The sequence below is a fragment of the Oreochromis niloticus genome, linkage group LG1, assembly GCF_001858045.2.
Source record: "Oreochromis niloticus isolate F11D_XX linkage group LG1, O_niloticus_UMD_NMBU, whole genome shotgun sequence".
Taxonomy (NCBI): Eukaryota; Metazoa; Chordata; class Actinopteri; order Cichliformes; family Cichlidae; genus Oreochromis; species Oreochromis niloticus.
This window is the reverse complement of record NC_031965.2, coordinates 5,712,247-5,725,078: the sequence shown is the minus strand read 5'-3', so window position 1 is coordinate 5,725,078 and position 12,832 is coordinate 5,712,247. Positions and strand designations below refer to the sequence as shown.

Here is a 12,832-nt window from a genome sequence, read left to right as displayed (position 1 = left end):
CGCATTATTAATGTCTTTTTCTGGAAACTGCACATTTCTGTTAATAGGCTTCAGTGAACATTAAACTGGCTAACTCATACATGTAAACACACATTAATGTTGGATTAATGTTGGATTAATTTGCTTGGATGACTCACCTTATCTCTGAACACTTCAGGGTTGCTGTACATGAAGTCTCGGTAACTCTCCGTGCGTACTTTATCCTGTGGATAGAATATTAAAAATAAGCACAAAACAAATACACAGCTGCTCTTGAATTAAAGCAAGGATTGCTTGTAATCCACAGTCATGTTTATGTTGTAACAAAGCTTTGAATTCAAGATTGTCTACAAACTTAAAAAAATAAGTAAATCCAGGCGAGTAAAGCTTTTTCCATAAAGGGGTATATAAGAGCAGGTTACAACAGTCTGTGTTGGTTTCCTGAACATTTATGAGCAAAACGCTGGGATAATCACAACTGGAAGGACACTGGAGGTCAGGTTAGGACTCACTGATTAATCTGCCAATCATATCTGCCCACAAATCCAAGCACCTTCGCTCTGAGGGAAAAGCTATATACGAAATACAGTAACACGGCTTAATACATGTTAGAACAGCTGATTTCATTGGCCAGTAATTTTCTTCTCTTCTGTTTTGTTTCCTGACGAAAACAAGACAATAACTAAATAACAACTAATGCATGAGGATGAAAACTATGATGAAATGTATTGACACTTGAATCAGTACATTTGATGAAAATGTTCTGGAGAGATGAGATCCAATCAGATCTAATTAAGTTGTGTAGAACAGCGGGACGAGTTTGGAAGTGATCCAATCCTTGTGCAATAATGTTAGACGCACACATTTGATCTGCCCCTGGGAAACTGTACAACTAGCTCCCATGCTCCCCGTTTCTCATGAAAACAATATGTTGTTGGCTTTTGTGCAGCCATTTCCCTCATTACCAGGTTTCAAAAATATATTTTATGAATTTGGTGAAGAAGTTGCTCTGGTGACCTGCCGAGTGACGTCACTGACCGGCCAATCAAACCTAATGAAAAACCCTAAAAAGCGAGTTAAGTTGAGCCACGTAGGTACTAATGAAAAAGGGCTAAAAATATCCCAATCAACACAACAAAGTTAGCATTTCATTCCTGATTACTTTAAGATATTTAAGATAGATTTAAGATAATGCCCTTTCAAAACCAAAATTCTATGAAAAAACTAAAACGATCAAGAAATACTGAAGATTTTAATTATTCAGCTTTTTTGAAAAGCAATCCAGGCTAATGCTGTCTGTGGCCAATTAAAAGTTTTTAAAAATTAAACCATGACACTCATGTCACTCTCTTTCACATGACTTCTCTCGCTCTCTGTCTCTCTTACACACTCACACACACACAGAGACTGCGTCATAGGTAATTCACTTCATGCCAACCCGTGAAACATTCTACTGCAAAGCCCCCCAATCACGTGCTCCTGGCCCCTCCTGACGCTTTGATGGACTTTAAAGCTTGACGCAAAAACATGACGCAAAACTTAACCGTGCTTAGCACCAATCAGGACAGCCAAAAGGATATGTAAGCACTGCGGTAAGTAGAACAGGACGTGAGGAGAGGGAGAACACACACACACGCACAGACACACACACACTTGCTTTCAGGTTTCAGCGCTTCAGGAGTGTAAAAATTAATTTGCACACTTAAGGTTCTGCTATGCAGAGGCATGAGCACTGCTTCATATGAGAGATCAGCACGTACTGCTGATTTGTCACTTTGGAGCGCTTGTGTCGTCCTCAGTATTAATTCATACATGAAGATGATCGTTTTCATTTATAAGCTACATGAAAATCTTTTAGCCAAGATGCACGCCAATGAACCCGCCTTCACTTCTGTGCCCAGGGGAAATTATTCACAAGACTGCAAAGAGACCTGCAGGCCTGGTCAGTGTGTGTGTGTGTGTGTGCTTATATGTTTACACAACTCAGACCTTCAGCATCTCTTCATGGATGCTGTAATGTCCATAGGAGCTGAAGTAGGCCTCGTCCTCGTCCTCGCGGAGCTCCGCCACACCGCCCAGGGTGCCGGACCTGCTCGTTTCTGCATTCAGCACCAACCCCTGAGCCAGCACCCTGAAAGAACATCGCACAGATCGCCGTTTAACTTCTCTTATTAGCACAAGGGACAAGAGCAGCAACCAGAAAGGAGAACGCACACACAACCTTCATGCAGGACGAAGCAGTAAATGGAGGAGATGGGGGGCATTCATCTTTCTACCTCTCACCCCCTACCTTCCCCACAGCTCACCCTTTCTGCAATATTCCCTTATTGCTCCCCTACCTACCTTTCCTCCTCACTTTAACCTCCATGCTGCAGTGGAATTTTCCCTTCCTTTTTTTTAAAAAAAAATCTTTTCCCTTCCTCCAAACTTCTTCCACAAGGTACTCTAGTTAATGTTTCTGCAATACTGCGTTCACTGTGTCCCCCTGCTGGTGCTCAGAGAGCAGTGCAAATGCAACATATTACACTGACTAAACTGTAAGTTGTGAATAATGTATTAAAAAAATAAATAAATAAAAGGCCACAATTTAAAACCCAACACAATCACCCAGACATTAATGAAGATGAAACTGCAGAAAAGTCACTGACTTGAGTTTGTGCAGGTCATCCATGGCTCTGGCCAGTGCCTCCTCCGAAGAGCGGGCTCTCTCCTCCGCAGCCTGCGCCCTGTGCACAAGTGCATTATGGGGATCGGCCCCAGATGCCAGGCATGACCCCTCGCTGCCACAGAGCTCCTCAGGGTCTGACAAAAACACAGACAGGGAGATAGATATGTTTGGATGTTAAATGGGGAAAAAGATTTCCTTTCAATGACGACTGAGTGAAAACATGAGCGACAGCATGTAGTGTTCGAGCCTGTGGCATACAATAAGAAGTATGCAGGACATGGCTGTTGTTTTTGCTTAGAGTGTGCATTTTATGTATTTATGTGTTTTTCTTGCATTGACGATACAGACAGAAATAGAGCATAAGTGCAACTATTAACATAAGCATTAACATAAGCAAGTCAGGACTTTGCAATAGAGCTGACATTTCACAGTCTTCTGTGTAATACTGTTAAAGAATCATGCAGAAGAAGCAGTCCTAAAAGATGAGAACCAGCAGATGAAACTGAATATTTTGATACTGTGCTGGGTGACACAGCAAACCTTCTGGAAATGGCATGTTTTTGATGTGCAATGGTTATTCCAGCAGTTTTCAGTAGCCTTATGCCCTCTCATGCAATCATGATAATCACAAATAGTTTATATTTTCGTTGCTGGTGCTGCGGTATGACCAGTGACCAGCAGATTCTCCACTCAACTGAATATCAAAACAGCAGAAACAGCCAGACATGTTCTCTGACCTGTGCATAAAAGCCGCTCTAAAAGGATAGAGATCTGTTGATAGAAAATGCAGCTACTCAAAAATCTGTGTTATAAAACTGCTTCTGTACCTGTTTGCAACAGCGGGTCATCCTGAAGGACTGGCTGCAGGAAGTCTTCACTCTCCCAGGGTAAAGGAGCATCTGGCAACCTGCTCAGACTGGATGCTTTACATTTCTATACACACAAAAAATGTATATAGTCATAAATCTGAAAACTCTCCATTTTTTTTAGATATTCATTCTTCACATGTAAAAAGTGGAAACATTCACATGCTGATATTTCAGAGCATAACATTCAATTCAGTTTAAAAACAGCACTCACTGTTGAACGTATAAAGTTGATCATTTTTATGTATCCATAGTCATCTAAATCTAATGAGGGACAGAAAGTTGAGAAATTTCATAAGAACAGAACAACTCTCTGCTTCTTTGGTGATGCAGAGAAAATCAATATCTACTTACTGTATTTTCTTATTAGATCTACCAGGTTGACCTGGTGTTCAGCTGTACAGTGCTGCAGGGTGGCTTTTACAGAACTTAGCAACCTGAAAAAAAGAAGACAGACAGGAAGACTTGTTTAGTTATAAGCCAGAAAAATCAAAAACTGAATCTTTGATTGTTTTTTTTTCTTTCATAGTAGAGTAGTAACTTTGGTATCCAGTTATTTTACATAACAGCAAGCCAACCTGACCGAAAAAGCAAAAAACACAGAAGACACAGGGTGGAGATTTGTGTCAATAACTAGCTTAAAAGCTTTTACAACAATCAGCATAATATTACGATATTTGTTGTGCCAATATTATATCAATACATAGACACCAAATATCATTACTGTATTCAATTAAATGAAATACTGGGAATACTAAGAACAAAGGGGCTCGTCTTGGCTGCTAGGAGGCAACCTTTCTGCAGACAGTTACGGTCTGACTCAGACTGACTGCAGTCACTCTTAGAGAGATTTTCGAATCATGTAATCTACAAATGCAGACAGACTGCCAATATGTTGCCATGTGAATGAGTCTTTGTGAATGAGCACAACTTGAGGGGAAACAAGACAACTCAGCTGGTTCCATTTTGGTTATATTCCTACAGAACAGGAGGACTGCTGAGCACAAATGTAATTATGAAATGCAAATTTCTGTTAAATGTGAATTCCTGTCTATGCATACCACAACAGATATACGACTTTCGTTGATTTATCACAGTTAATTGATGTATTGTCAGAAACAGACTGGATGTAGTTGCCAACTTGACCCCATTCAATTGCAGTATCTTATGGCACAATTTACAGGAGGATTTAGTGACGGTGTTGATGTGCTTGACAATCTCGTTTTGCACCGAACAAAAAAAGTTGCGATATGTGAGATAAGATCATCTTATTGGAAAAAGCAAATTCTGACAAAGTTGAACTTTGAGGCCATAACTTTGCATTAGAAAGGGGTGATAAATCTTAAATACTTAAAAATCGCAATACTATTGTATTATGGGGCATCTGGTGATTTCCACCTCTAAAATGTAGCAGCATAGCCTGGGAGATAAGCAGCAGTATGTTGGTGGTTCTTCTTTTGTCTGCTAGCTGCAGCTGCTGGGAATTTGAGTACCTGGTTGTGTCTCCAGGTGTATCTGCCATGCGTTACACTGGTACTACAAGCAACGAGTATGTGCTTGAGACTGACTGAAGCTGAACAGAACTGACAGGCTGCAACTTCACCTACTCAAAGCTTTAGGTTTCAGGTGATGGAAGGACATCATATGTTGCACAGCTGAGGAAGTACTCAAAAACAGCTCTTTTGATGGTGAAGGTTGCTGACCACTGACCTAGGGGTTTGCATAATGTAAAAGGAACTTGTCTTTATCCTGACCATGAGTTATTTGCACTGACACAAAAGTATAATTATTGCACATGAATTGAAAGTTTAGGGCCACTAAGTGTGTGCAAGTTATATCTGTAGCGTTTTGTTGCACAAGGTCTTTCAGGTAAAGCATCTTCAGATCTGAGAAACTCAGAATGTTCAGAGAAATGTTCCAGGGAACACAGAAACACTGCAACAACAGCCCCAGGACTGTGCAAAATATGAATATTTTGTCTGCATGTCTGCCTGCGTGTAAACGTGTCGCCAATAATTCTAAGAAAAGCACTGACAGACAGGTCCAGCCAGAACAGGCTGATCTCACCTGTCACAGAATAAACAGGTAACCGGCTGACTGTCCTCCTCCATCCACTGCCACTGCTCTTCATCATCAACGTCATCATCATCATCACCGTCTGAGAGCTCAGGCATCTCCTCAGTAGCTCCATCGACGTCTGCCAAAGTAAAATCATGAATCATGAGTGTAAACGCAGATGTAAAGGCAGCTGTGTGACGAAACTAGAAACACGATTCTTCACCGAAGTCAATAACACAAATGAGCTAGCTAAAAGAAGAGTATGTGTGTTTGATCAACAGTTATTTGTCACTCACGTGGCTCTGTGTACTCCGCCATGATGTCGATTTGAGTCCGGAGGACTTCCTGGTGACGTTTGGTGACGTAAAACAATGGGACGGGCCCAGTCCGAAGAAGCACTTCCGCATACAAACCACCAGATGTCGCCAAAGTTTAACTAAGGTAACACGTAAATAACATTGTTCGTGTAATGTTTTGTTGGGTGTTTGCAGGTACATTTGTTTTGGGTTTAGGCTAGTTTTAGCTGTGGGTGCTACCAAAGCGGTCAAATTATTGTTATTTGAAACGTGTGAGGTACTTTCTAATGTCAAAATATCGTTTTTTTTTCTTTTTTTATCAATTTAAATTCAAGGTAAATATCTGCAGGAGTGATTATGGCAACATTATTACGCACATGGGTGTTTTTACCATAAACAGTGTGACCTCTCTAAACATGAAAAATGACACTAGGCAGAGTAATAACTTAATCAGACTTTTAGGGAAGCATTATTATGTTTTTGGACAACCATGTGGGCTTTTTAAAGGGTTAGACTCATCCCTGGGTTACAGCAGGACTTTTATTTGGTTGCATTAAATTGAATCTTTTGGGGGCTTTTTAGTTTTCAGTCTTAGTGAGGTAGAGGGCCATCTTACTGGAAGGGTAGGCCCCTTTGAAAGCAACTGGGACACCAGTATTAAGGATGCTATTTTGGTTTGCCATGGGACACACCCATTGTTCCAATACCAAAAAAGGATGGTGGAATATGGAACTGTGGAGACTCTTTAGTAACCCTAACTACATTGTTGGCAGCAGGACAGTACCCCCAGACTGATGATTTGTTTGCTGGAATGAGTGGAGGACTGAAATTCAGAATTCAAAATCTTTCTCTATCAAGCTTACTTATAGATGTATGTAGAAAAGCAGTCGTGTGAAATGCTGACTAGTATCACATTAAAGGGCTGTTCAGATACTGCCTTGTGGCAGTTCTGCTGCCAACAGTATAGCGTTATCTCAATAATATTCCAGTCATCTGTGGAATATTTGGGATATGTGATTGATGCTAATTGACTACACACTGCTGCACTGAAACACACAGCCAATCCTGATGCACTTCCACCTTTAAATCATTAGTCTGTTGCCAAAATGGAAAATCAAAGATCTACATGGATTCTTTCATTAGTGACTCTAAGTGTTTCCCGAAGAGCGTGTCAGATCATTGAGTTATTTTTAAGGGTATTTTGTTCCTCCTTCATTGCTGCACACTTCTGTTCCACAGCCTTTTCTACTATTATTTATCATTTTAAGTTCTTTAGGTATCTTTTGTCAACTGATTTTCTCCTTTTCAACTTTGGCTGAATAATATATCAGGTTCTTTTTCTCCTTTAACTTCATTCCTCTTCTTCTCTAATGTTTCTTCTTTTGAAAGCTTTGACTTCAGCACCTCAAGCTTCATCTACAGTGATATTTTGGTTGGCAAGGGACTTTCTCTCTGCTTTCAGTCATTTGTAATTCATCATATAAGCATTCAGATCTTCTACATTCTCATTGTGCATTTGAATTTCTTGAATCGCCTCATAGTTTCTTTTTAATTTTATTTAATTTTATTTTATTTTATTTTATTTTTAGCTACACTTTTAACTTCAGTTTTCTTCATTCAGAAGCTTTCTGGAGACATTAATATGGGATTTAAATATGCATTTGCTGTCTGCCTTCAGGGTTTTCCCCTTAGCTTCCAGATGTGCTAATGCTCCCCCTGAAGTTCTGGATTTCCTTTTGCTTTGCTTTGTATCGCTCCCTCATTTCCCACGCCTATTTTTTAAGAATATTGCCGTTTTCCTCTAAAAGTATTTTATTTATTTTTGCAGCTAGTGAGCTGTGTGTGTTCTGCTCCTACTTGGTGGAGAGGAATGTGTTGGGTTGGGTGACTAATCCTTTTTTACTTACTTTTCAGTTTACTGACCAACGCTTGAGTTTTGTTTTGTTTCTTTAAATGGTGATAGCGGCTTGTCAGTCTCTTTTATTTTAGTTATTAATAGAAGCAGTAATAAAACTCTTTAATTTAACCATTTTGCCTTTCTGTCTCCTTTTTTCGACCCGGACACATTTTGTTACTTCTAAAAAGCTAATGGATGCTAATACAAGCTACTGACTGATTATGAAATACCTCAGTGGTTATTTTCAAAGTTTTTACATCACCAACCAGCGGCCACAAGCAAACCATTAACAGGCTACAGATTAAAGTGTAACACGGATAAAAATCATATGCACACCTTTATTACATGAAAGGCTCAAGTGCTTACATATATGTGTAAAAAGCAAATGCACGAGCTGTGATAACTGTTTCTGATAGAATGCAGAGTAGACTGATATATTAAATATTCCTTTATTGGGTGAGAAAATCAGACCATGTCATAACTGCTTTAAGTCATACAGAATAGATATCAGAGCCTTAAACAGGCTGACTTCTGCTAAATGGGTCAAACTGGGCAGAAAGTATACAAACACATAACGTCCTTATAGAATATGATGTAACACTATAGATCAACTTACCTCAGAATATATAAAGCATATAAACAATTACAGCAACATGATACAACAAACACAGCAGTACTACTAATCCAAAATACTCAAAGCTTCATAGAACTGAAACAAACATTTATTTTTAGCTCCATTCTGCTGCTGATACATACTTTAGGTTTCTGAATATTAAACTTGTTGCTGCCTTTCATAGTGTTTAACTTGAAGGCTCTGAGTACTTTCTCCCACACTGAAAACACTGGAATGATATAATTATTTGAACATTACCTAATAAGCCTGATTCAGGACAGACAATTAGTTATTTTAAACTTTTCTAGCAGTCCTTCACAAACAGGGAACAGTCTGTCTATTCTCTCCATCTGTCAGCTGCTGCTGGCTCTTCCTCCTCCTCTTCCTCACACACTGCTGAGTTTGTCCTGGTGGATCATCAGGGGTGCAAAGCCTCACAGATGATGTGCAGCAGTGGGTCCCTCAGTCGGTCCTCACTCTGGACACTTGCAGTCGTCACACGTGGAAATCAAATGTGTGATAAGCTGCAGGATTCAAACACAAGTGTAACTTATAAACACATGTTCATACTTTTATTCCACAATCAGAGAGAAAGAAAAAGAGAGAGAGTGCAGGACAGACAGACAGGTGACAGTCTCAGGTGTATATACACTGCTACAAAACAGCACAAGAGAAGGAGGATTTAGTGTTTGTGTTATTACGAGTGCTAAACAAGAAGAGTTCCCAGATGGTGCAGTGGACACATGTGTGACTCCTGTGATTAAAGCATCTTTCTTTCAGCTTAACGAGTGAACCGTCAGCTCGTTCAAACACACGTTAAAGTCCGTTTGGCTCGACACCACCGAACAGAGGCAGCAATATAACATAGCTAACATTAACAGTGCAGTGAATCCTGCTTGTGCCGTGATATTCAGGACTGCAAACCGAGCAGCATCACTGACTTTCAGCTTGTTGTGTTTGTGGATATATGACTGACTTTAATTATCCATAAAATCATCAGATTCTCTGTAAGATTAAAGTCAACTATTGAACGGCATATATGTGGCCCGGTCATGGGGAATGAGACAGGACACAGGAAATACTCTGTTGTGGGCTTTTTTATTCTCCGACTGTACTCGGAGGAGCACAGCTTTAATACTATAGTTTTGAGTGAAAACGGTAAAATGTAACTATTCCACTGGCTCAGCCTAAAACTGTCTTTCAGGGTCTGAGACAACAGTAACTATCATATGTACACGTTAAATTCAAACAGTATAGACAACAGTAGCGACCTGTCTAGAAACAAATACAAAAGAAAGAGAAAACAAAACAAATAAACACATTGTTTACATCCCACAATTTCGCAGTTCAACTGACAATAAAGTACACAGTAAACTCTCTTTTAAACATATACATTTCTATGGGAGAACATCATGAACTCACTTTGGTTTCTCCACACAGCCACTGCTAGGACAAGTACACACACAGGAATCACACAGCAAGTGATCTCCCCTCTGAATCAACCAGAAACATACAGAGTTATGCACAATGAATAACAGTATAAACTTAACAACTTTGAACTCTGTTATGACACTGTCACTACTCACGCCAACTCGCTCTTCAGTCCCTCTCACAGCACGCGACCATTAAACATACACCCGTCGCGCTTTAAGAACTCTACAGAAATGGTCACAAACATGGAGTCATCGCTAAAGAAACTTAGCTAATTACAGTCTACTACAACACTGGTGACAATATTTTGCAGTATGGCTACACTTTTCAGCACATTTACCTCTTGTGTAGCTAGCCACAGAATCCTTTGCAGCCTCTGACTCTCCAGTGCTCCCGCTCACAGCGCTCAGTGTGACGCAAACTTGAGTGCATGCGTGCTCTGGCTTACAGCGGCTCTTAAAGGGACAGTATACCCCCCAAAACGCGAGGTCTAGTCATCACCATGACAACTCTACAACAGACCTCTGGTAGACAGGCAACTAGTCATAAACACAATCCCCTCTTTTTAAACCCTTTCCATGCATAGTATAAGTTCACTTGGCTACATATATTTTAAAGTAAAGGCTTTAAAACCAAGTAAACGCTGAAAGTACAAACATCACTAATGTCACATAACTTTACCGACATGTGGCCAACAGTAACGTTTTAATGTTCTTCACTATTAAACATTTGCACATAAATAAGTGACATAATATTCAGTACTTACTTTTAAAACTTTACTCTTTGGCCGCTCCGCTTCCACCGTTTTTTTCGGCAAAATTATCCACACCCACCGCCGCGCTATGAAGTCTGGGATATGTTGGGCCACGAAGTCTACACCGCCACATCCTTAAAATTCAGGGAAATGAAGGACGCATTTGAGGGCCGCATTTCGTCGCTGTGACGTAATCGGCCTTAAAATGCGGCCTTTAAGGCTGCAGACCCTGAATTGGGATACAACCATAAAGCATGTGCAGAAGTGGCACAAGCATGAAGATGGATGCGAAGGACCCCAGCCCTTGAACTGGTGTTTGGATATGGTGGAGCAGTTGGACCCAGTAAGGAGGCTCTTTTTTTTTTTTTTTTTTTTTTTAGCTGCTCTCCACCCGATGGAAAAGGACCTCCCTCTTCCTTCTCCTTTCCCCTTGTTACAGTTATGTTAAAATGTTTGTTTGTTTCAGTGTATAGCTCTGTCAACAGCCCAACAGCTGTTTCCACAACAATATGTCATGGCTGTGTGCAGGCAGGCAGAGAAGAAGGACCCAAAATGCAGGACTCACGGAGGCGAAAGTGAATTCAGAATAAACAGCTTTATTGCGGGGTGACCGAACAGAAAACTTAACTATACTGGAAAATATAAACTAGCAGGCAGGTAAGCAGGGACCGGAACACAGAGCGTAGACTGAGGGTGAGTAGACGTTAACGACGCGACAGAGAACAAAGGAAACACAGGGCTTATATACACACGGCAGTAATCAAGGGATGAGAGACAGGAGGGGAACACACCTGGGAGAAATCACAGCCGATGAGACAGGGGAAACGAAAACTGAACACACTCACATAAGACAAGGACCTTCAGAATAAAACAGGAAACTAACAGACACAGATGACCAGACAAGACACTGAACTTAACAGACAGATTCACAAGCAGACACGTGTTGCACAGTGACACCATGGGCAGACAGAGGGACATACAGGCAGAGAAGACTAAGCACAGGCAAAACCTAAACTAGAAATAATAATAATAATAATTAACACAGGATAGCTAAAGAATCAGAACATAATTATAATGAGCATAATCTGGAAAAACGCCAAAATACCAGAAACCGAAAAAGCAGGGTCAAAATGACCCAGAACCGTGACACAATACATTTTTACTGATTACTGATATTTTGGGTCAGGGGATTCAGCCTCTGTTCTTACCCTTTTTTTAAAAGTAAAATTCACAAAAGAAGCTGGAAAGAGCCGTCTCATTTCAAACTGAGCTTTCTGTTCCAGAACAACTGATCAAAGTTGGTCTATCACTTTAGAGTACATCTAAGGTAAGGGTGCTGGGTGGGTAAGCAGACAATAGCTGCTTAGAAAGAGATGGCTTGTTAAAGGTGACAAGGCATTATAGTTTCAAATGCTCCCCAACAAAGTTAAAGAGGTAAAATTCTAATGGTTTGGACATGTGCAGAGAAGGGATAGTGGATATATTGGATAAAGGATGTTGAAGCTGGTGTTGCGAGAGATGAGAAAAGGAGAAAGACCACAGAGAAGATTCATGAATGTAGTGAGAGGACATGCAGAGGGTTGGTGTGACAGGAGAGAATGCAAGAGATGGGATGAGATGAAGGCAGATGTGGCGACCCCTAAAGGAAGAAGCTGAAAAAAGAAGAAAAATGAAGGCAGACAAGAGTCCAGGAATTCTGAGCTGCTGGGGATATACGGTCTCTTCATATTCAACCAAATGGAGAAAAATTGACTAGTTGACTAGTCAATTTCACCTGCTGATGACAAAATTAAAGGGAGATGGGGAGATCTGCAAACACAAAAACAACTGAAGACATCTGTGACAAAAGCCTGGCAAATAATCCCATTCTCTGGTGATATCCAGATGAGGTATTAGAAATGAAAACTAAATTATGATTGTTGTCCAGATTGTTGTCCAGTCACATTTAGCCTCTAAAAGAATATGAGACTGTGTATTTAGACTCCCGTTTGGCCTGTCAATCTGGACTTACTAAGCAAAATAAAAAGCTAATGGATGCTAATACAAGCTACTGACTGATTATGAAATACCTCAGTGGTTATTCTCAAAGTTTTTACATCACCAACCAGCGGCCACAAGCAAACCATTAACAGGCTACAGATTAAAGTGTAACACGGATAAAAATCATGTGCACACCTTTATTACATGAAAGGCTCAAATGGCTCAGTTGGTTTGCAATGTTCATGCAGTTTTTTTTAGTTTGTTTATTTCTTTTTGGAGGGGGGTCAGCA

The 12,832-nt window shown here is 40.3% G+C and overlaps 1 protein-coding gene and 1 long non-coding RNA gene across 3 annotated transcripts in view; both read right to left on the bottom strand.

The window, feature by feature from the left end:
• The window catches only part of prmt3 (protein arginine methyltransferase 3), a 61,330-nt gene extending 55,329 nt beyond the window's left edge, over nucleotides 1-6,001 (bottom strand). The window contains exons 1-8 of the mRNA XM_003454330.4: nucleotides 5,868-6,001; nucleotides 5,581-5,710; nucleotides 3,868-3,950; nucleotides 3,728-3,777; nucleotides 3,475-3,580; nucleotides 2,628-2,781; nucleotides 1,969-2,110; nucleotides 138-203 (exon numbers count right to left, since the gene is read on the bottom strand). Of these exons, the coding sequence (XP_003454378.1) occupies nucleotides 138-203; nucleotides 1,969-2,110; nucleotides 2,628-2,781; nucleotides 3,475-3,580; nucleotides 3,728-3,777; nucleotides 3,868-3,950; nucleotides 5,581-5,710; nucleotides 5,868-5,889 (753 nt within the window). The 5' untranslated portion in view covers nucleotides 5,890-6,001. The remainder of the gene's footprint in view (nucleotides 1-137; nucleotides 204-1,968; nucleotides 2,111-2,627; nucleotides 2,782-3,474; nucleotides 3,581-3,727; nucleotides 3,778-3,867; nucleotides 3,951-5,580; nucleotides 5,711-5,867) is intronic.
• A 3,455-nt stretch (nucleotides 6,002-9,456) lies between these two features.
• LOC109204805 (uncharacterized) lies at nucleotides 9,457-10,417 on the bottom strand. Of its 2 annotated transcripts, XR_002064322.2 has the most exons (3): nucleotides 10,149-10,417; nucleotides 9,964-10,033; nucleotides 9,457-9,870 (listed from the first exon to the last, which is right to left on the bottom strand). It is a non-coding gene; the product is annotated as an uncharacterized LOC109204805 (long non-coding RNA). The 2 variants fall into 2 exon arrangements; XR_002064319.2 differs by having other exon boundaries at nucleotides 9,457-10,033.
• Nucleotides 10,418-12,832: the final 2,415 nt, after the last annotated feature.